The sequence below is a fragment of the Solanum tuberosum genome, unplaced genomic scaffold (genome assembly GCF_000226075.1).
Source record: "Solanum tuberosum cultivar DM 1-3 516 R44 unplaced genomic scaffold, SolTub_3.0 scf00718, whole genome shotgun sequence".
Classification (NCBI taxonomy): Eukaryota; Viridiplantae; Streptophyta; class Magnoliopsida; order Solanales; family Solanaceae; genus Solanum; species Solanum tuberosum.
The window spans coordinates 27,587-53,346 of NW_006239644.1; the positions used below are offsets into that span (position 1 = coordinate 27,587).

The window sequence follows — 25,760 nt, forward strand, 5'->3', positions numbered from 1 at the left end:
AGTAACTTTAAAGTTTAAAGTTTTAAATTGAAGTTTTTTAATAATATAATTTTATTAATTAATAATATAATATTATATAATAATTAAAGTTAATAAAAAAATAAAAAAAAGTTACCGGTACAAAATGATCCGGTAAGAACCGGTTCCGGTCCGGTCCAAACCGGTTCCAATCCGGTAACTAAGGGACCGGACGGAACCTTTGGAAATTTCCGGTAAAACCGGTTCCGGTAAGATCCGGTTCCGGTAACGAAATCCGGTAACGAGGACCGGTCCCGGTACCGGTTCCGGTAAAACCGGTCCTGTTGATCCGGTCCAATCCGTTTGCCAGCCTTACTCCCAACACCCCCCTCCCCCCTCGTCAATTTTTTTTTTAAAAAAATGGTTTTGGAAAAAAAAAATCCTAGGTCAAAAGTCTGGTCAGGTTCTGGGTCAAATCTCAGGATCGGATTTTTGAATGGTGAGGGTCTTGTCCTAGTTTGGGTGTCGGGGTCGGGTCTTAGATAAATTATTCGAGAAAATATTTTCTACTCACCAACCAAACATGAGAAAATAAATTAAAATCCACTTGTTTTCCAAGAAAACATTTTCCTTTCATACCAAACACACCCTAAGTGTTACTGGAAGTCTGAATTTTATTTTTAGGCATGATATGTAAATAGACACTTAAACTTGAGCTCTGCTAGCTAAGTAATCACTTTAGACAACTTAACTTGTCTCCATTGTGTTAGTTGAACACTAGAACTTATAAAATGATCATCTGGATACCTCCATAATCTATGTGTCACGTTAGCATTGAGTGTCCACTAGAAATAGTGAGGACGAGTTGAAGTGTTTGGTTGCCAATTGAGATTAAGTTTAGGTGTTTAGACGTGCACTTTCAAAGTTGGAGTGTTTACTTGCAGAGGTCTATGGGTCTAGTTTAAACCATTCATCAATCCGACATCCGAGAAAGTTATGCATGTTTTAAGAAAGTTCTGCCAGTGAACTTTCCAGTTACGGCAAGGAAAGCTGAGGCTTAGTTTTAGTGTTTGTCTATGTATTATGTCTTATTTTTATGAATACCCCATTTAGCATTTGCTTAAAGTTTGAATTATGATACTGCTATTATTCGAGTTTCTTGTTTCTTTATGCTGATAAGGACTATATTCCCTACTAAGAGTAACTGGAAGTTTCAATTTTTATACTGCTAGTCAATCCAGTTTGTTCTGTTTTGTCTTTCTAATAACCATGTTGTTCGAGCTAAAGTTTGGATTTTGATACTGCCAATCAATCCAGTTTCTTCTATTCTTCTACTGTAATCTTGCTTCAGAAGTCAGAACATTCCCAATCAAGACTGAATTGAAAGTTTGAATTTGATTCTGCTAATCAGTCAGGTTTCTTGTCTATGGCTTTAATGTTGCTTCTATAGTTACTGAGTAAGCATGAATGGGAACTTTTAATTTTTATACAGTTAATAATCAAGTGAGTATTTCCTGCTATTTGGAAGAGGAGAAATAAGAGGTATCTCTTAAGCTTTAGTGGTGAAAGTTGAGTGTCTAACTAACTGGGAATACAATTGGATGCAACATGGAGAATTGTTCTACAAGTATTGCAAGGACCATGAAATTCCAGACAAGTAGATAGGCAAGCTAATGGTTGCTACTGGATTATCAGAGGTTCCAAGGTTGAGCGCTCTCATGACTCGAGGAATTCAAAATGGGGTTGAGGGTCTGAGAATAATGGAGGGGCATGAAGCTACTACACTGGAACCCGAATTGCAATATTTTATTAAAGCTTTATGATCGCCTTCCTCAGGAATAGTGGATAGTCATTCCTTGATGCTATCACTGGTGGTAATGCTTCTCATCATTCAGTCTCCAAATATATTATGTCATATTGACTGTTTGCTAATCAACATCCAAAGAGCTCATTTTTTTTTAGAACATTGGGGAAAAACCCCTCTTTACTTAGAAGAGCTTGATTTATCTTTATTTGTTTACCTTTATAGAATCATTGATGTAATATTGACAGGACTATGACCATACCATGGGTTTAGGGCGAAGCTGAAAGTCATGGGACGACTTTTTCTTACAATACTGCTGTTATTGGTGGCCATATTGAAGGAAATCAAATTCAAATTCATGTTTTTGAGAGCAATGTCATTGCAAGCTGGAATGGGAGCTCTGAATTGGACTCTGAACTAATTCTTATTCCCAAGGTTGTAGTGAATTCTGCAGGTTTAAGCGCTCCAGCCATTGCAAAACGAATGAAAGGTCTACCTGACGGTATTATACCTGCTTCTCATTATGCTTGTGGTTGCTACTTCACACTTTCAAACACGAAATCCCCTTTCAAGCACTTGATTTATCCTATACCTGAGGTTGGTGGCCTTGGAGTGCATGTTTCCTTGGATTTGAATGGCCAAGTCAAGTTTGGTCCTGATGTCGAATGGATAAAAGGAATTGATGATATTCCGAGCTTCCTCAACATGCAAGTTCTCATTGATAATGTAAATTTTTGCATATTGAAGGTTGGAAAACATGTTCTCATTTTCATCGTGAAATGCAATTAGCAGATGTTGGTAAGTCTATCTCTATACATTGCACACGGTAATAACATTAGTACATCACAAATGAACTGTAAAAACAAGGGAAAGCCCACGTTTCTTCATTGCGCTCCATGCAGTTAGCAGGTGGATTAGTTGTTCGGTTGTTCCTAAGTGATCCTAACATAGTTGTTTCACTTCCTGAAAGTTGAATAATACAGAAAAAATTGCAAAAAAACCTCATTGACATCTCATATGATAAGTAAAAGCAGGGTAGATCTAGAAAGCAACTTATGAAGAGCTAGCTCCGGCACATTTTACATTTAACATGTACTAAACACAAGCTGGCCTTATTTGAGCAAAGAGACGAGCTCCATTTCCCAACATTTGAGAAATATCAAAGGTGCTTCAGTTCACGTTCTAAATAGTGAAATGAACAAATATAAGGTAGTTAAGTAATCTCAAGTCTAGACTGCATGAAAGCGGTGCACAAATGGTTTGGCGTAGTCTATTTAAAAATAGCAAAAGAAAATAAAAACTTAAGAAAGGGTCACAAGATATACTCATGTTGATCCCCATGCAACATATTGACCCGCCCAAAATGGGTAATTTGATTCAGAGCTGGAGCACTTCACAGAGCGCATGACCCTCCACAGCTTCATCAAATCTAACTCGCAAGAATTTCCACACACAAACCTTTTGGCTTTTCAACATTTGTCCCTCGTATTGTTTCCACAAAATGTACAATTAAAGTTACCTCAGTTACGACTCATTTCACCCCTCTTATTGTTCCCTCAGTTACTGAGTAAACATTTGTCCCTCGTATTGTTCCCTCAAATTAGTGTCAGACAAAGGATTGAAATCAACAAAGTGAACCACAAGAATTAGTTAATCCATATGTACCAAATTCTTGAAATGATTTTCCTAAAAGGATTAGCAAAATTTCCTTGTTAGTACATACTTGGCTACATTGACTTCGGTCAGAAGTCACAAAATCATGCTAGTACATTGATATCAGACAAAATAGACCTTCCGTAAAATGCATTAAACAAGGCTATTAATTTCTTACTTGGTAATACATCACCATAGCACTTGAGAGTTCTTAGAAAAGTCAAGTTACAGAGACAATTTGCTACACTATTTGGCAACAAGATAGAGAATTCTTTATAGCAGGGACACATCTTATTTAAAATAACAAAGACGAAAAGAGTTGAACTTCGGTAATTAGAAGACAGCATCATCTTAAACAAAGATTTAAATCCGTCTTTTTCCCTATTAAGTTTCACCTAAGAAGACAAGTAAAAGTACACCCGAGATCAAACACTACCCCAGCAAGGATTAGGCACATTCTGCTGCCATTATTTCCATGTCCCTGGTCCTCTTTATGATTACTCCATCTAGAGGCAAAATAGACTCGGTCAAGAGCACCAAAATTAGTCCAGAAGAAAAATATAGATAGTAGGTAGACCGTAAGACCTGAAGAAAAATACAGCTAGAAACTAGGAACAAGGACAAAATCAATAGTAGTCTAGAAGAAAATAAACAGTTAGCTACCTATTAGCAGCAGCAAGAAAAGCCAAAATCAGATACTAGGCAGACCGTAATACCCATTCCAGAAGTTTATCTTTTTGCCTTATTAAGTTTAACCTATAAAACATTAATTAAAGAAGCCCCTACATCAAACAATAACCCTGGGATGCATTCACATCTTAAACAAAGCTTTAGATCCCAATCGATTTCTCTAGATTCCCCTGTTCATTGGTATCTCCAATCTACTCGCGTGATCATAACAACTTAACGTGTTTCCTCAACAGCTTTGTCCTTCCAACCCACTTCATGTCAACTTTAGTACCAAACTGAAAGAAGATTCACATTGACTAAATATGCAACAGAATGAAAAGATAGTCCTTGAGATAATTAACAGTAAGATATAAGCAGCAAGGAAAAGGACCAAACTAGATAGTATGTCTTACTTTAACTCTTATTCAGTAATTCCCGTATTTCGTCTTTTCCCTATTTAAGTTTCACCTAAGAAGACAAGTAAAAATAAGCCCGAGATCAAACACTACCCTAGCAAGGTACTCCCTTATAAAGTGGCTCAAGAACACCAAAACAAGTCCAGAAGAAACATACAGATAGTAGGTAGACCATAATACCTGAAGAAAAACACAGCTAGTAACTACGACTGTAGGAGCAAGGACAAAATCAAAACTGGTACAGAAGATAATAAACAGTTAGCTACCTATTAGCAGAAGCATGAAAAGCCAAAATCAGATACTATGCAGACCGTAATACCTATTCCAGAAGTACCGATTTTGCTCTTTTTGCCTTATAAAGTTTCACCTATAAAAGATTAATTAAAGAAGCCCCTAGATCAAACAATAACCCTGGGAAGGACCTCAGCATTATCGGTGCATTCACATGCCACAAGTTCTATGTTCCTGGTGCTCTTTAATTTTTACTCTGTCTAGAGGCATAACATTCCTTTAAAACACTGTGGAACAAGAGAAAAGATGTCTAACATCACTTAGTTCATAGTCGAAGACAAATTTATTGTTCCTTGAAAATAGTGCATAAAGGGAAAATGACTAACAAAATCTCCAAGCAATACGGTTTAAAGATGTCCTTTTATATGACTTGTCTTGTTCTATATGTGAAATAACAATCAGAATTTAACAGAACTTGAGAAAAAAAGTACTCTTACAAGTTATTTGTTACTTGGTTTTCTTGATCTGAGCTCTTTCAGCCTTTTGTCTTTTGTTGCATCCGTAACACCTTATCTAGAAAAAGGACAAACTAGACTTTCAACATAGAGTGCTACCTTAGGATAGTCATAAAAGTTGATAGCCTTTGAATATCTTAATGAAGCATCCTTCGGGTTGCATATCACAGAAGCTGAAATAAACACGACCAAAATTTCACCTTTATTTGAAATGAAAGAAGGCCGAGAAAGTGCATGACCATACCCAACTAGATGATTAGGATAATTGATGGTAAACATTTTTGTCCAAGATTCTTTAACCCCATACTCTTTCATGACCCAAACATCTACATGAGAGCTACTATAATCACAAAAAACAGAAAGATCACTTCCTAACACTCCCAGGATCAAAGCGATATCTCCCTCTCTATAGCAAGGATGCTCCACTTCTCCCCATTTCTCATTAGCCAAATCAAAAGAAATGATATTCCAATCCTTGTAGTTAATAATTAGATGATCAACAGTAGCTGTAGGCCAGTGAAGTTTCCCCTTCACAAACTTACCTGAAACATCGATTTCGTCCTGACTTTGATGATCATCAACACTTCCCCAAGAATCACTATTTAAACTATATATTTTGAGCCCACCTAGACTGGATTTGTCATCACTACAAAAGCCACCCACTAGCTTATAGTCATCATGAAACTCATCATATCCAAAACCATAAATTTGCCACTGCTCAAACCACATTGTAGATGTAGGATCAGGCAATTTCTTGTACTTTCTATTTGATGGATTCCATAGAAACAAATCATATCTCTCACCCACAAGACAAATCAATCCATTTACGGAACCTAGAATCATTACAGAGTGAGGCCATTCGTTATACAATCCATCAGATGTCATGCGATAATTCAAGTCAAATACCTCCGTAACAGACTCAGAAAATAAAGAACTAAGAGTATAATCTTTAAGATCTAATGTACCTCTAAAACTACGCATCACCCTGTGGTGAGTGTAATCTTTGTTATTAGCAGATACACTAAGATGGCTCTTGACAAATTCAGGGCTAGAGATCAAAGAAAGCCAAGACTTCGAAACAGACCTGAATTTCAAAAGGGGTTCCACTGGAAGCCTCAAGAGGATTTCAGTGATGAGTTCTTCTGGAAGAACAGGAATTGTCAAGAAGGAATCTTTCTTTGAAGTTGAAGAAAATTGAGCTTGTTTTGTAGGTCTACTCCATTTTGGGGGTTGATGGGTGTCTTCATCTCCCTCAGATTCCATTTGGGTTTCCACAAACTTGAGCTCCGTATGCTTACCGAGACTGAAATTTTCCCAAAGTGTACTAGTCACAGCTGCTGTGGAGTGTTTTTTCAACAATATATTTTAACCCTACAGAGGATAACCTTTTGGGCTTTAATTTTGATTTAAAATATTTTTACTCGTTTTTGGAAAAAAAAAAAAATTCAAAAAGTAAAACCTATATATATATTACTATATAAGAAGAGGGAATAATCAAGTACCACAAGTCAACATGTGTTCCAATAAGAAGAGGGAATAACCAATATATTTATAAAAAGAAATGACATATAAAATAAAATAGAGAGAGTATTAATTTTTGAAAATGGAAAAGGACAAAACACATATAAAATTAAAAGACATATAAAAAAAAGTTGGTTTAACTCTCAAACATAAAAAGTAACATATGTTATTAAAAACTTTAATAAAAAGTACTATAATATTTTACTATATAAGAAGAGGGAATAATCAAACACCACAAGTCAACATGTGTTCCAATAAGAAGAGGGAATAACCAATATATTTATAAAAAGAAATGACATATAAAATAAAATAGAGAGAGTATTAATTTTGAAAATGGAAAAGGACAAAACACATATAAAAAAAAGTTGGTTTAACTCTCAAACATAAAAAGTAACATATGTTATTAAAAACTTTAATAAAAAGTACTATAATTTACAATAAATAATAACTTAAAATATCTACAAGACAACAGAAAAAATACTAATCTTTGTACTGCTTGTGTCACATAAATTAGGATTGGGATGATTTTAAAATTTTAATTTTGGTTATACATTATAAAATAGCCGAAAAATTGAATGATATAATTTTTTTTAAAAATAACCGAATGAATCGTCCTATCGATAACCCTAATGTTACTTCTACTCTGTTTATTTTTACTTAAATTTAGAAAGATATGCTTCATTTCTACCCTCAATCTTATCGCTACATTTATTTGCTATTTAAAATTGAAATTAAAAAGACAAATGACAAATAAGTTTCTATATTAGCTCACTTATGAGCAAAATATATTATAACAATCTTTACTATTTTTATAACAATACATAAACTATACTCCCTCCGTCCCATATTAGATGGGCACTTCCAACTTTACACGGTGATTAAGAAATCATTAATACATTGGAAGACTTCACCATTTTGCCCTTTCTTTATATCAATGCACATTCAAATGAGTTACAAAAAATACACATACAATATAGAATGGTCATATTAATTGTAGGGGTAAAATGGAAAAGAATTAATTAATTCTATCCTAATTTAATAAGAGCTCAAATAATATGGAAAAAAAAAATTTAGTAAGATTCTCATCTAATATGGGACGGAGAGAATAACAATATAACTTTATTAATGTTGGAGCCGGGCAGCGCCCGGGCTTTCTTTACTAGTATGTTGGGCCCGGGCAACGCCCGGGCTTTCTTTACTAGTATATATATAAAGCTGAATATAGACTCTCAATGATCATCATTTTTATTTATTTATTTTCTTCTTTTTTAAATATTTTTAATTTATTTTTATACCTAATCTACTAATTAAATAAACTAATAAAAGACTCATCCAATAAATACATAATCAAGTCGTATAGTAATCAAGAATGATTTATGACCTCTCTTAATTCATCATTAAAGACTGAATAATGAAAGAATATTATTGTAAACAAATGTCCAAATGTTTTTACTTATTTAAAACCTTCACAAAAAAATATCAATGTTAAAATTAATCCTTACCATGTATAATAAGAAAAACCTCTTTATTTTTATCAGTTACAACATAATAATTCTGCATTATTTAATTATAGAATTTGAAAGGTACCATTAAAATGAGAAAACAACTATATAAACAAAATATATTCACCATCTTAGTTTTTTCATGAATCAATATAAACTTTATGCAGTATAAATTTGCAAAAGTAGGTAGAATAGAAAGAATGAGTCCAAGAGAAAAGACCATAGCGATTCAAGATTATTTTATAATCTCAATGCATGATCAACACTACTATCTTGCGTTCTTGTAGTAATGTTGGATTAGGATAACTCTTCATTGATCACCTTTTAAGATATCAAACACCATTTACGTGATATAACAAAAGGAATCATCGGGCTACTGCTTATTACAAATGAAATTAGTGTATATTATTTATTGGTTTCATTGTTTTACTGAGTTTTACCAAGTCTAGGTGTTTGTTCCTATATTTTTGGGATATGCTAGAGTCAATAACAAAGTATATCCGTACTTTGATATGGGAATATTTTTTGCACATTTTTAGGATTCAAGTTATACTACTTTTAGGAGTCAGTTATAGATTTAGAGTTTAGTTTATAAATTTCTCTTTTCTGTTGTATTTTCATTATAAGCTTTCAACAAAAAGATTAGTTATTCTCCAGATCATTTGCTTCTTGTCATCATTTCAATAAGAATTTTCAGTTCAACTCTTTGTTTTACTGCTAAGCATTTGAAATTTGACCGACATTCGAGAGTAAAGCAAAAGAAGAAAAGATGCAGGAATTGAAACTTTTGAAGAAGTTTTAGCCTCAATCTACGACTAAATTGATAGGTATAATTTTCAACCTAAACCCTTGTATGAATATTATAATTATTTTTCTTCATTTGTCATCTTATCCTTTTTTTCATTGAAATACTTTGAATTTGTATGACAAAAAAGTGACAATATTTCAAAAAAGAATTGATATTGAGGGATTTTGCTTAACATTAAGAAGAGACAGAAAGGAAATATATAAAGTACTGCGGGAGACAAAGAAAAATGAAAACAAATAAAGAGGGATAAGAAAAATAAAGATATCAAGAAAAAGAAGAAAAAAGAAAAAAGCTCCATATATATAATACTAGTAAAATTACCCGCGCTTCGTGCAGGAACTTATTATCACTAAATTTATAAGATAATACTTAAAACCTATCAGTCATTAAAACTAAAACGTTATATTATCTTACATACAAGATTACGTAGTAATAAACATTAATAATGCAAAGGAAAATGAAAATTATTACATCTTATCATTTATCCTTAATAACATAAGCATAAATTAATGATTGTAAAAATACATACCAGGATCTGTAACATAAGCAATAGTGTCAGGGAGCCACTCAACATGAAAAAAGTACACAAATATTAATTGTAAAGAAGAAGAAGAGGAGGTTCAGAATTTTCGTTGTTTTAAAATGAGAGGAAATCCCTCTATTTATAGACAATAAAGGGTAGTGTGAACAAATGTTTATTAAACCTTATCAGAAAGGTTACAACTATTTGGAAAAGTTGCAGCCCTTCGGAAAGGTCACAACCTTTCATAAAAGTCACAACTTTTCATAAAAATCGCAACTTTTCATTAAAGTCACAACTCTTCATTAAATAAAAGTCGCAACTTTTCATAAAAGTCGCAGCTCTTCATTAAAGTCACAACTTTTCATGAAAGGGAAAGGTTAGTTTTGGAAATAAATAAATTAACAGGGAATTCTGATTTCTGGTGGCGCCACGTAGGCGGGATTAAGGTTCTCTTTTATATATATATATATATATATATATGATTGTCAAATTAAATGTCAAATTAAAATTTAATATACAAAGAATGATTCATTTATTTTGTTTCTATATATAAGTCTTAGTATGTTCCATATATATAATATTGTCCAACTAAAATTTAAATTTAAAGAATGATTCATTTATTTTGTTCCATATATAAGTGTCAGTATGTTTACCAAATTAAAATTTACTATTCAAAGAATGATTCATTTATTTTATTTCATATATAAGTCTTAGTATGTTCCATATATATTCTCCCTAAATTTATAGAGAATAATAGTAAATTATTTAAATGACAGGAGATATTATTTAAAACACTAAAAGAGGGTATTTTAATTTTTATTCATTATAAGTAGAATAAGAATGTCACTTCTCTAATATAGTCATGGACTGAATTAGAAGGTCACTTCTCTAATATACGTGGATTAGTTCTTACAAAGGAATAAAATATTTATTAATTTAATTAGTTAGTACATAAAGTGGAGAAATCAAGAAAAAAATTACTTAAGGAATGGAGAAAAAAGAAAACCTCTATTGGAGTATATATATATACCGTAACAAAATAAAATAACAATAAAAATAATATGAATTATGAAATAGATAATTAAAATTTTATATTAAAGTATATAAATAAATGAAGGAGTAGTAATTGAGACAATCATTTTTGTATGAAAATAATAAGAAATTAAATTGAATAAGAAAGGAAATGGTTTTATTTTGAGAGAGAACTTTGAAAATAAAAGTTATAATTAAGAAAGATACATAATTAATGTATAAGGGGAAAAAAAACTAGATTGTATCATTTCCTTTTTGTTCTATTTCTTTTTTTAGTTTATTTCATGTTTTATTTTATTAAACTCAAATAAAAGAAACTATAGGGTTAGATGCATACAAATATATTAATGACGATTAAATTTTCAAAAAAGTATACTTCACAAACTTGATAAGTACTTGGTATATAGTAAAAAAAAAAACTTGGTATATAGTATTATATAACAAAATAAATAAAAGATATAATTGAATACATTAAAAAATATTAGTAAACACTTAAAGACTAAAATTTGTAGATATTATACTTAACAAATTTATCAATACTATGTGTTAGTATCATATAACAAAGAAATTATAAATAAAAATACTTTTATTTGTGTTCTTTAGATAATTTGATGAATGAATTCATTTTGATATCGTATGAATTTTATTTGGTAAACTCATTGATGTTTGTAATTTGTATAAAATTGATTTATAGAGGAGTGATGATGTAGTAGTGCCTTCTATAGGCAAAAGAAAGTTGGTTATTTTATTTTATTGATAATTTTATCTTCGTTCTTTTCATTTTATTCGTTTTCTTTTTATTTTTGTAACTTATGTTTTTTTTTAATTCGCCACCATCTTTTAAATAATTTACATTTATCAATTACTCAAATATATATTGTTTAAAAGTTATTTTATTTTCATAAAAAGAGGGTATAATTAATTTAGATAACTTATCATTTTACGACCACGCGAAGCGCGGTCAAATTCACTAATTTTCTAGTAAAACTAGTAAAGATAGCCATGTGCATGAGCCAATAAATATTTTGTTAAATATTTAAAATACAAATTTATTTTATTATAAAAAAAGTTCATAAGTTTGTTGGTCAAAATTACTAGCTAAAGGTTAAAGTTCAAAAGAAAGTTACCTTTTATTTAAGTCACCCAAATTATAACGAGTTGAAAAGATTCTTGTAACTTTAATGTGTTGATAATCTAGTTCTTATTATAGTATCTAGTGTAATGCCACACACTTATAAAAAAATTATTTGCTAAAATTAAGGGAAAATTGTATATAATAGCAAACTATTAATTCAAATTAAATGCTATAAATATAGTTTTGATTTAATTGTACCTCATAGCAAACTGTTGTTATTTCACCTCTCTCCTGGTGAATCTCGCTCGCCACTCTCGTTCTCTCTCTCGCCTCTCTCGTTTTTTATACAAACGCAAGTGTATAAAGTGCGTTTTGTGTTTGTATAAAGTGAGAGAAAATTGTATATATACATATATTTTCGTTCCCCTGTCTCCCCTCTCCCAGATCTCGCCTCTCTCACTTTATACAAAAAACACAAATTGGTAATAAAATGCGTTTGTGTTTGTATAAAGTGAGAGAAAATTGTATATATACATATATTTTCGTTCCCCTCTCCCAGATCTCGCTCGCCACTCTCCAAGATCTCGCTCGCTCACTCGCCTCTCTCACTTTATACAATTGATCTTTTTGTATATGTATACCAAAGCAAATTATACAACTGCTTTCTTTTGTATATGTATAGCGAAATATACATATTTATGTTTGCTATGGAGCGCAATTATGCAAATTTTGCTATAGCATACAAATATGAATTTTGTGTTTGCTATATGTGAAAGTTGCTCTAAAATTAATTACTAACGTTATCTGACTAAGTTATTCTTTATAAAAAAAATTCATGTCAATTAGAATTTACTTTTTAGCCTCTCTTTTTTTTGTCTTGTAAATATTTTAAGTTATTAATTATTTTAATTTATAATACTTTTTATGTAATTTTTAAATAACATATGTTACTTTCCATGTTCTAATTTATGTGACATTGACAGAATTTCGAGAGTTAATCAATTTTTTGTCTTTAAAATATTTTAAGTGGTTAATTATTGCGATTGATAGTAATTTATAGGTCATTTTCAAATAATATATGTTACTTTCTCAATCCCATTTTATGAGGCATAATAGAATTTTGAAAATCAACTGTATTTTATGTATTTTAAATATTTTAAATTATTAACTATTGTAAAGTTTTTTTTATTCCTTTGTTTCGAACTTCGTGAAGAACTCCATTAATCTAGCGTATTATTTTTGTATTCTCAAATTTATAACAAACTAAAAAAAATAAAACAAACAAATTTAAACGGAAAACAAAAATAACACAAATTAAACGCCTAAAGAAAGCAATATATGTCACGATCCAAAAATGTATGTGATGACACTCGTCTTATCCCACCAAGACAAGTCAGCCTAAACCCAAATAATACAGTCTAATACTATATAATAATGCGGAAATTCATAATTAGCTTAAATATACCCCCAAAACTTGATTGTCACGTGCACAAGTCTCTAATGTATTACACTAGAATTGAAAGAAAATGTAAGTCTCAAATGATCTTGTCTCTAAAATAGAACAAGATCATAAATAGGAGTAAGAAGGTCAGTTGAGATGATAAACAACTACCTAACAAATCTCCACAGGAAGCCTCAGACAAGGAGAGTCCGAGCTAGTAACCTACAGAAATGTAGAAGCAATGGGTGAGTATCAAAACACACGGTACTCAGCAAGCAAACTCATAAACACCGAGCTAAGAGTATAAAATACGGGTACTCCTTATGCCACATCCGAACCTCCACGACTACAATCTGCATAAAAATCAGTCAAACCTAATAGTTCACAATATACATAGCACACAGTTCAACAACAACACAATAACAATTACATATCCTCAACAACAAGCTCAATATTCATCAATCACAAGTTCCATAGAAATGGACTAACAAGATCAACAACACACAAGATCAAGTTCACTAATGATAAAGATGTGCAAGACAATGAAATGCAATGTCAAGTATAGTGATGCATGTCTGACCTACACTACTAGAAAACAGTAAATTACCTGGAGATTTTACTAGGGGATTATTTTCGCAGAAATTTCCTACGATTTTTCATGCGAAAATATGAAATTCCTAAATTATGGACTTTTTTACCTGCGAAAAATATTTCCCCAAAAAAATTGGTATGTAAATTTGGCGCCCTTTTCATAAAATTATTACCTGGGGAATTATTTGGGGCAAATAATTTGCAAGTACCATTTTCATAGGTGATTTTGCAAGTAATGAAAAAAAACTTTTTAAATTTATTTGAAAGAAAATTTCTAAATAAATTATTTCCCGATCCAGCCAGAAATAATAACTTCAAAAATTATTTAGAAATAATTTTATATGTGGTATTACCTGGGGATTTATGTTCTACGAATTTTGTTCGGAATTTATTTCTTGAGGATTTAATTTGATTGGAGATTTTTTGAGGAATGCATACTTGAACTTTTTTAAATATAATTTAACTGGAAGTTTTTTTTTTAATCTAAGAACTTGTTTTATTTGAAAAACTTTGAGGAATATTTTCTTTTAAATATATTTAACCAAATAAAAAATTACAATAATATAAAAAATAACAATGACATTAGAATGAATTTTATTGTTAAATATTTACTCTACTTTTAGATTAAATAATTATTATACAATAATATCAATCTAATACGGTGATGGAACATTGATACAAGTGTCATTATCAATATTTTTAACTTATCACAAGAAATCAATGATGCGTTTTTTTGTTTTTTTTTTTCAATTTAAAAGATAGAAAGCATTAAAATTATATGGCTACTTATTTATCCAATAGGAAAATAACTATCATAAATGTAATTAATTTTGATTTAATATTATTTATATTAAATTGTGTATTATTGAATAAGTCAAGCCTTATATTAAAGTATAGAAAAATTTGATGATATACATTATTAATGTTAAGTTTAATTACCATTCATTGATAAAATTATATTAAATGAAAAATACTTAAATTTTACTTGTATATCCAATTGATATTTTTTTATAAGCAATAAAAAAATGACATAATTTCTATATATATAGTAAGTTATTAAATGATATTTATTTGCAAATATATAATTAAGTATGTTAAAATATAATTATTAAAATATAAATTAAAATTAAAAATACCCAAAATACCTAATAAGATATACTATCAATTACTGATTATAACTTTCTTGCACTTTAAACTTATAAATTTATTTATATTTTCATTTATTTATTTATAAAAACTTTGTATGTATAATTTAAATTTTGTCTATGTTTAATATGCTTAGTTATGGACATTATCTCATAGAAAGTGTAAGCATAAAATTTTCATGAATGTTGGGTGGTAGTGGTTTATTTTAAATATATAAATAATTGTCATATTTCACTTTTTAAGAGTCAAATTACATGAACTTTAGCCAATATTTAACATATATTTTATTATCATATTGATATGAGATGAATTAAGAGTACTTTTGTAGAATTTATGAATATCTAAATGGTATTTTAAATACTCAATTAAATTAATAAAAAAATCCTTTTGGCCAGAATGGCACATTCACACTATAAACATGTTTATTTTTTTTTTGACATTCTTACCCTTATTCAAATTTAAATTTATTAATTATTTTTTAATACATGACAAAGTTTCCCAATACATGGGAAGAGACTTATTCCCGAATTCTCATAATCTCCATAAATACATGCTAATTTCAATTTCTTTTAAAAAGACTAAAAAATGATGGCCTGAATAATTTATTTTCTTCCCTCTACTTTCCAATATAAATTATAAAGAACACAAATTTGAGTTTACAATTAAGAAATAAAATTTAAATGGCAAGATAAACACTAACAATATTAAATTTAAAATAAATTTAACTCACACTCAATTCAAATTCAAGATTCATAAAATAACTTAACAAGTAAAATTATTAATAAAAAATGTCATATATACCGGCCATTTATATAATACTACTACTAATAATAATAATAAATTATATTTCTCAACTTTGTGATTTAGAGATAATATAGTTTTTGTTAAAAGAAATTGGCTCACATTTATTTCAATTGTTACATATATAACTATGATATAGCTAAAATCTTTTTTAGCTGATGGAAATGAAAAAAATGATTCAAAATTATTTATTGATAAAATAAAAATTATACAAGGTATATTTGACCCTTCTCGCAATATTTTTGAGGCATGTTTGTAGAGCCAAGATCATTTTTGGCTGACGGAAGTGAAAAACTTATTAAATTTTTTTAACAAAATAAAAATTATAAAAGGTATATTCGACCCTTCTCGCAATATTTCGAGGTATATTTGATCCTCTTAATACATAAATTTTTGTCTCCTTTTTTGTTTCTATCTTTTTTAATTCAATGACTAATTTTGATTTACTATGTTCATAATCAAATTTAATTTTTCACTTATCTTCTTGCAAAGTCTATTATTGATGCATCAACTTTTTTTACAACTACAAAAATAAAATTCAATATGAACGCAAAAAAAATTAATTTGTTTACCTTTTTAAAAAATATATTTTTATTTCGTTCACTATTTCTTTTTATTTCTCATGTTTTCCACACTAAAGAATGAAAGCGAAAAATTATATAGGAAGAACAAACTCAAATAATGATAAACAAATATATTCATGAGCGAGATAATTAAGACCCAAATTAACTGTTGAATTAAAAAAAAACTCAAAAGTAAAATCACGTGAAAAACTATCTGATTACCTCTATATGAATATTGTTTGATTAAAAAATAACTAAAATAAATAAATTAAAAATCAAAATTTTAACTTTCGTTTTGAGAGGATATATGAGTTATTTAATTTGCACATGTAACAGTAAAAGTATATGTGACATCTTTTTACAGAATATATATTATCTCTATATCACAGAATTAAGGAGTATATCAAAATCTTTTTATCCTAATAATAATCCAACATAATCTGCACAATATTATTATTATGAAGAATAAACAAACAATGTGGTATAGTAATGAAGTGTAAAAAATATTCTGAACTTTATTTGATTATTCTATATCAATGTTAGTATTATATTAAAAAGAGAGTAGTCAACCTTGATATTAAGACAATTATATTATAAGAAATGCCTCTTTTTTTTTCAAGACATCTCTACAAAAAATGCATTATTATTAATATTTATTTAAAACATCTAAGTCCCAAAATTATATTATTATTTTTCTAAAAGAAAAACACACACGATGTATGAACGTTTAATTAATCAATTAAGAACCGTATTAATCATTAATCATTCAATTGTAAATTTCAGAATCCATATTTAATTTACTAAAGTATATTGTATATTGCTGAGAATTCCCGAGAGTAACGTGCTAATGTTAATTATAGTCTTGTACCAACACTATATTACGTCAATTTGATAACTTATAGATCATTACTCATATTTGTTATTAATATGACGTCTAAGTATATAATTTTATTAATTATTATGTTTAAATAAATTTAAGCTATTTATTTGAATATTTTAAAATTATATTGATAACGACAATCAAAACTCGAAACACTTTAGAGATGGTAGATATCAAAATATTATAAAAATCATATAGTTCATCAGTGTCGACCCTATTTAACAACAATCATATCGAATATGCTATAGTCTTGCACTCTTATATTATGTTGACTTGAAAATATGTGAACTATTACTTATTTATTATTATTAATATGAGTTCTAACTATGGCCTCATTTGTTTTCATTAAGATTAAGACATCTGAATCTGAATACACGTCTGAATATTAAGATTTGTATTAAGAGCTAGGTGTCTAGATCTGAATACACATCTAAATATTAAGATGTGGTCTCCAAATCTGAACACTGAATGATTATTGTTTGTTTTCAATATCTGAATGTGCATATGAAATCAAACATTATATTAATATAATGTTATAAAAAATTTAATTTTCAACAAAAAATATTACTTTTTTGATTAAAAAAATATCATAATCAACAAGAATAACATATAAAAAGTCACGAGTAAAAAATATTTTATAGACACAATATAATATCAAAAAGTTCAATAAGTATGATAGATACTAGTCGAAAAATAATAAATAAGGTATCACATTATCAACGCCTAACATATATTTTGGCTAATTAGAAAAAACTAAAGAATTTTTTTTTTCCAATAACCTTAATCCAATTCTCTAACTTGTGAACCTCTAACATCAATATTTCTTTTTTGTAGCGGACACTTTTCACAAAATATACTAACACATGTACTGTATAATGGCTCTTCCCATTCGAGTCCATCTAATTTTTCCATATATTCTTCAAATTAGGTGCACTATTTTTTAATCAATAACTCCAGAGTAGTAATCATCTTCTCATCAATTTCCAATTCATATGAATACGTTTTTTTTCTTCCCCAAAACATTTTTTTTCCAGCTGAAACTGAAAATTGGAATGGAGAATTATTAGGAGCTTCATTATTTTTGTCACTAACTAGTTCAACAACAATAATAGATTAGTGTTATCTACCAAGCAGGTTTGATGATCAAAGAGTCTCAATAAAATTATTGGCCTAAGAGAAAATTCTAATAAGAGACCTCAAATATGTATACATAGTTATTATTTTTAATTATTAATAGTATTTTTTTCACTCAAAAACCTTGATGAACATCAATACACTAAAAATATTATTGCAACAAGTGTTCTTGACAAACATCAATGCACCCTAAGAAAATTACTAATATGAAAAGAATACTTGTAAAGATTATGAAAACTTACCAGTTCAAGAGGAAAAAGTTGGTGTTTAATTGAGAAAAGAGAAGAAGAAAGTTTGTAGTTGTGAGAGAAAAAGTCACACAAAGACGGAGAGAGCCGATACAATATTATTTTATAGCTTATTAAATAAGTCTGAATGGTGTTAAGACTCTCCTGCATATCTGATCCATTCAGACCTAAAAATCAAACACACTTAATGGGCTGAATCTGAATGATTAAGATTCAGACCTCTATTAAGTGCAAACAAATGAGGCCTAAGTAAGTTTATGAATTTGCGTTTGAATAAATTTAGTACATAAAGTGTAAATGTTAAAGTTTGAAATATAGAGAGTGTATTTAAAATTGAATCATATTACAAAAAATAATTAATGTATCAATTATTTATCCATAGAGAATTTGACATTAAATCAAATAAATGATGATTTTTTTTGTGCTCTTAAAAAAATGTTTTACATTGATGAAGTTCCATTAAATACATAAAGTAAATATTTTTTTCGTTTCATTTCATAGGATGAATTTAACCTATTTGAGTGCTTAAATATAATTATTTATTTTCACCATATTCTTATTTTTTTATAAGAAGAGCCAAAAAAAAAAAAAAAAAGTCAAGAAGGAGAAGTAAATTGACCAAAAAAAAAAAGAACTGAAGAAGGAATAAGGCATGGGACCGAGAAAATTCATCTTATCAAGATAATAAATGCTCAAACTATTTAAAAAATATCAAAAAGTTAATTTTATTTTGGAGGGAAAAGGCTATAACAATCTTTTTCACTTTTCGCCAAATTCTGGCCAAATTTTTCTAGCCATTTAGCACTTCCCTAAATTAATTAAATTTTGCTTTAAAAATTAATCAAATTGGAGAAAGACACAAAAAAAAATAGTGTAGTGTCATTGTGTCTTTTGTGCCACATCGGAAAAAAACACCAAAAATTTAGCATTTATAATGCTATGACTTAGAATATAGGTAGAATGGAATTTCAAGGAGCAACTATAAATGAGTAGGCATGGAATCTCATGGGACTTGACATTAGGAGGGCAATTAAATTGAATGTCCGGGCACTTGTGAAATTGTGCAATGGGTGGGTAGTTGTGTGAGAATTATGGATAGGTAGGTAATGTCACGACCCAAAATTGAATGTGATGACACTTGTCTTATTCCACCAAGACAAGTCAGCCTAATACCCAATTATTACGGTGAATGCGGAAGTACAAACAAGAAAAAGAGACTAACAACATCTACTAATGCGGAAATCATAATACACTCAAAATAAAATCCTAAAATTTGATATTCACGTGTACAAGCTTCTAAAGTATTACAATTGAATCGAAAGAAAGATAAAAGTCCCAAATGACATTGTTTCTAGAATAGAACAAGATCATAAATAGGAGTAAGAAGGTCCGCTGAAATGACAAGCAACTACCTCACAAACCTCCACAAGAAGCCCCTCGGAAAAATAGGAGAATAGAGAGTATCACGAAGATCCGGGATAGTGACCTACAAAAATGTAGAGGCAATGGTGAGTACCAAATCACACGGTACTCAGCAAGTAAACTTCTAAACACCATCTACTAATGCGGAAATCATAATCCACTCAAAATAAAACCCCAAAACCTGGTAGTCACGTGTACAAACTTCTAAAGTATTACAATTGAATCGAAAGAAAGATAAAAGTCCCAAATGACATTGTTTCTAGAATAGAACAAGATCATAATTAAGGAGAAACATATACAGGAGTAAGAAGGTCCGCTGAAATGACAAGCAACTACCTCACAAACCTCCACAAGAAGCCTCGGAAAAATAGGAGAATAGAGAGTATCACGAAGATCCGGGCTAGTGACCTACAAAATTGTAGAGGCAAGGGGTGAGTACCAAACTACACAGTACTCATCAAGTAAACTTCTAAACACAAGCTAAGGGAACAAAATACGGGTACTCCTTACACTCCATCCGAACCTCCACAACTACAACTTGCATAAAACCAGCCTAACCTAACAGTTCACAGTTTACAAAGCACACAACTCAACAACAACACTCTAACAATTTCATATTCTCATAACAAACTCAATATTCATCAATCACAAGTTCCACAGAAAGGCACTCACAGGATCATCAACACACAAGATCAAGTTCACCAATGATAAAGATGCACAATGCAATGCAATGCAATGTCAAGTATAGTGATGCATGTCTGACCTAACGATACACACCCGCTGTCTCTCAGTCCGGGACACATGGGGGACATATCTGTCCATGCATTCATCGCGGCGTGCGATACGACCCTCGATATATAGTATCCATCGCGGCGCGCGATACGTCCCTCGATATATATAGTATCCATCGTGGCGCATGATACGTCTCTCGAATTGGTACATCCTCTTATCACATAACACTTATCACAACCATGTCTCAGAACCAATGCAAATGACATGTTCACACAAATAATGAGGAGATGACCATTTTCATAACAAGACACAATTCACAACAATACAACTGTGATACGACATCAACAACTAAGCAATAAGCCTTTCAAATCATTTTCAAACATCACACACCAATAATTAATCACATTACCTTTTTATTACCCCCTTTTCATCATTAGAATTATTCAACATGGACAAGTCAACCCATCACTAATTCCCATTACTCCCGAACATATACCACAATGAAATACACGATTCTATGCACTTAACAAGGGTTTAGAAATCCACTTGCCTCAAATAATCGAACAATCACTCCGGGACTTGAGCCTTCCCTTTTCGTTGAACTTCCAACTCAAAGCAATCTATTCAAATAAATGACCACAATAAAATTTCAAAATTATCAACACCCATATTACTGTGTAATTGGCCTTGACCCAAAAACTCACTCAAATTTATAGTCAATTCCTAATTATCTCCAACCATTTTAAAGCCCACGTCCAGTAACACCCTTAATGGAAGGAAAGTGGCTCTAAAGCCAATTAGATACTCACCCTAGGATATCCTCCACTCAAAATCATATAATTAGGTGTATGGAATTAAGAAGTAGCGGCACTTTTTGGTTGCATATTTCCCTTCCAAATCCAATTCTAATAATATATATACAAAATTGAGTTTCATTATATTTTCAGCAATTAGAAATTATTAGTTGCAGGCTTATAGTTGCAATTCAATTAAATTTACTTACTTGAGAGTTGAGTGTTGCCGATCTCTCTCTATTATGTGTTCGCCGCACGCACATGTTAGGTCTTCCTTCTCTTTATTTTCTTTTTCTAAATTAATTAAGTATTAAAAATGGCAAATCCTATTGACTTATTTTAATGTATATGGGTCAAGTGACATGGAATGCTAAATAAATTAAGGGCTTGACCCATTAAACATCAACTAAATAAATAAATTATTTAATAAAATATCCGTCAACTAAATAACCTTAGTTATCGAATAGTTCAAAATTCTCAATCAACTTCACAAACTGATCAAAAGTGACTCAGGGTAACTATCGAGATGCGTAAAATGGAAATTTTATAAAAAAAATTAAAAACGACTTTTCGGTTCATTACAGGTAAAAATTCGTCTAGGGGGTTCAATGAATAATAAAATAAATAAATAGGAGATAATATTTAATATTGTTTAAAAAATTTATTTGAATATCTTCATGCGGCTTTACTTGCGAATAAATTGGTAAGAAAATTCATTATTTATGTATTTTTTTTCAAGAAGATCCGCAAGTAATTTACCCGCGAAATTTATATCCCTAGGTAAATTAGTTAGGGATTTTGAAATTCGCAGGAAATAATACGAAGGTTTTACCTTCAGATTCATTTTTATAGGAAAATCCGCAGGAAACTTATTTTCCTGCGAATTTTCATACATAATCCCCAGGAAAATTCCCATGTAATTCACACATTTCTTGTAGTGCTAATGATACACACCCGTTGTCTCTCAGTCTGTGACCCATGGGGTACATATTTGTCCATGCATCCATCGCAAGATGCGACACGACCCTCGATAATAAAATATGTCGCGGCGTGCGACACGTCCCTCGATAATAGAATCTATCACGGCGTGCGACACGTCTCTCGAATCATAATATCCGCCGTGGCGTGCGACACGTCCCTCGAAATGGTACACCCTCTTTAATTTCTTATTCTTCCTCAATTCACATAACACTTATCACAATCATGTCTCATAACCAATGCAAATGACATGTTCACATAAATAATGAGAAGATGACCATTTTCATAACAATGCACAATTCACAACAACACAATCGTGATATAACATCAACAATAAATCAATAAGCCTTTCAAACCATTCTCAACACATCATGCACCAATAACTAATCACATTGTCTTTTATCACCCCTTTTCATCATTAGAATTATTCAATATGGACAAGTAAACCCATCACCAAGTCTCATTACTCTCCAACACATACCACAAGAAAATACACGATTCTATACACTTAACAAGGGTTGAGCAATTCACTTGCCTCAAATAGTCGAACAATCACTCCGGGACTTGAGTCTTCCCCTTTCATTGGGCTTCTAAATAAATGCATCTATTCAAATAAGTAATCACAATAAGATTTCGAAACTAACAACACCCATATTGCTATAGGTGTAGCCTAGAGTTAAGTTCCAATTCTTCCAAATATTATAAATCTAATGATATTCCTATAATACAATACAATCAATGCTTAATTAAGTATATCAATTTGGTAAAACTTGAATCTTAATGTAATACCACATGGAAAATTCTAGGACAGATTCTAGTTAAAAGAAGTATTTGAAATTTCAACCAACAAATAAGAATAAAACAAACTATTTACCGTAACTAACCTAGAAGCTAATCCTATATATTAATTTATTTATCATATATTTTAGGAAAAATCACCCCATATACACATTTAAGAGTAAATATTACGTGTTTTAAACCTACTTTTAAAAATTTCTTGATTATAACAGAATATTTACTGGTTATGACATATCAGTTAAAATTATTTTATTTTAAAGTTAAATTATATTTATTTAATAAATCATTAATATATTTATAGGTTTTAATATTAATTAATAATAGGTAATTAATTTGTTTTACTTCCTTTTTAAAAAATGTCAGTTACCCAAATTTAGGGATTTACTCAATATCTTTTCCTTGTTTACCGTTACCCTCACCAATCGTACACCCCACCCCCACCCCCACGTTTCTTCACTCACACACGCCTCAACCCACCACCCACTATCATTCTCTCTCCATTGTTTCTGATCTTCTCCAAAATCAAACCACCAAAACCCACCAACACTCCAAAATCAAACCGATTAATCATGACTAAGAAATCGATGGAAACTCCAAGAAAGAGCCCCAGATTTGATGAAACCTTAATCGATGATGCTCATGCTCCATCCTTTTAACATACTGTCTGAAACTCCCCCTCCGAAATCTATTGAAATTCCTGCCAATGTTGGTCCATCTCGTTCGAAGAATCGAAAAGACAAAATTAATGAAGCAAATCAAAGTTCGACTCCGACAAATCGAAGGGGAAACAGGAGGAAGGGGAAAAAACATGTTGAAACTCCTCCAGAGTCTGATTCAGACTCAGATTCCGATTTTGTTGATCAAAGAAAAAATAATAAAACAAAAAAATCAACAAATGTTGATGTTTTTGAAACATCAAAACCTTCTTCAAGAAGAAAAACAAAAAAGGATGAACATGAATTATCAAAACCCCAACATTTGTTATATCACATTATTATTATTGTTGTTTTCAAAAATTTTATTTTTCTGAAATTTATTATTAATGATACAACATTGACATGCATATTAACTATTAACATTGTTATCAAATTGTATGATATAATTTAAATACTTTGTAGTATATAGGTACTCATGGTATTTTTGAATAATAAGAGTATGAAGTGTTTGTGAATAACATGTATATGGAGTGTGTGTCAAAATAATTGGTATGCAGTGTGCGTGCAATGTCAAAAATAATGTATGATTTTTTTTTAACTACTATGTATTGTATAGGTGCCCCTGAAATTTTTTTGAATGGTAAAAGTATGAACTGTGTGTGAATTTCATGTGTATGGAGTGTGTGTGAAATGTGATTATTATGTATACAATGTTCTTTATAAACATTGTGTATGAAATGTGTGTTGAATATGAACTAAGGGTTATTGTTGGAAAGAAATTTTTATATGGAGTGTGTGTGAATAATATGTGTATGCAGTGTGTGTGAAATGTGAATATAATTTATATCATTTTCTTCATAAACATTGTGTTTGAAATGTGTATGAAATGTAAACTTATGGTTATTGCGTAAAGAAATTTGTGTAGTGTATAGGTGCCCCTGGAATTTTTTGTATGCAGTGTGTGTGTAATGTCAAAATTATGTATGATTTTTTTCTAAATACTATGTATTGTATAGGTGCCACTGGAAATTTTTGAATGATAAAAGTATGAACTATGTGTGAATATCATGTGTATGGAGTGTGTGTGAAATGTGAATATTATGTATGTCATTTTCTTTATACACATTGTGTATGAAATGTGTGTGAAATATGAACTAAGGGTTATTGTTGGAAAGAAATTTTTATATGCAGAGTGTGTGAATAATATGTGTATGCAGTGTGTGTGAAATGTGAATATAATTTATATGCAAACTTATGGTTATTGCTGGAAAGAAATTTGCGTACATGTGAACAATATATGTATGCAGTGTGTGTGAAATGTGAGTATAATTTATTTCATGTCTCTTAACATACTGTATATGAATTGAGTGTGGTATTTGAACTATGGTATTGCTGCAATGAAAATTGAATTTTATGGGTGTGAAGTGTGTATGAAATGTGGACTATTGAGTTATGTATGCTTTTAGAATTATAACTGAATGAAAATTGAATCATATAGGGTGTGAAGTGTGTATGAAATGGAACATAATGTTATTTTATAGGAAAGGAAGAAACACACACACTGGTCTTCATGTACCAACATGAATGTGTTTGCTGATCTTTTGACTGTTCTTGGGCAAGAGAGATTTCAACAATTTCTCGAACAAACTCCTTTTGGTATATTCTATGAGATGCACCATATAAAGATCCAATGTCAATTACTTAGGAATATGATGATTCTTGAAAAATAAAATGTCCGAGACGATATGTTTGTTATTAAAATAAACGGTACAGAATTACGATTTGAAATCAAGGAATTTTCAACAACAATAAATTAGAAACGCCACCTCCATAAGTGTTTCTTTATCCTTGTAAACCTGATTCTCATCT

General features: G+C 30.1%; 2 protein-coding genes across 14 annotated transcripts in view; one reads left to right on the plus strand and one right to left on the minus strand.

The window, feature by feature from the left end:
- LOC102580963 (uncharacterized) overlaps positions 1–2,570 on the plus strand; it is a 16,343-nt gene extending 13,773 nt beyond the window's left edge. The window contains exon 3 of the mRNA XM_015305245.1: positions 2,036–2,570. Coding sequence (XP_015160731.1) covers positions 2,036–2,551 — 516 coding nt within the window. The 3' untranslated portion in view covers positions 2,552–2,570. The remainder of the gene's footprint in view (positions 1–2,035) is intronic.
- On the minus strand, positions 2,504–6,626 carry LOC102578875 (F-box/kelch-repeat protein At3g23880-like). Of its 13 annotated transcripts, none has more exons than XM_015305253.1 (4): positions 6,331–6,624; positions 4,681–4,735; positions 4,498–4,552; positions 3,680–3,921 (listed from the first exon to the last, which is right to left on the minus strand). In XM_015305253.1, the coding sequence occupies exons 1-3, from the start codon at positions 6,507–6,509 to the stop codon at positions 4,538–4,540; spliced, it is 249 nt and encodes an 82-aa protein (XP_015160739.1). In that variant the 5' UTR covers positions 6,510–6,624; the 3' UTR covers positions 3,680–3,921; positions 4,498–4,537. The 13 variants fall into 13 exon arrangements, with proteins under 13 accessions (XP_015160736.1, XP_015160739.1, XP_015160734.1 ...); XM_015305254.1 differs by lacking the exon at positions 3,680–3,921 and adding an exon at positions 3,950–4,380; XM_015305248.1 differs by having other exon boundaries at positions 4,681–6,626.
- Positions 6,627–25,760: the final 19,134 nt, after the last annotated feature.

What these genes read in the sequence shown, in the direction of transcription:
- LOC102578875 (XM_015305250.1), bottom strand. Translation starts at nt 6,509, where the DNA reads ATGGAATCTGAGGGAGATGAAGACACCCATCAACCCCCAAAATGGAGT.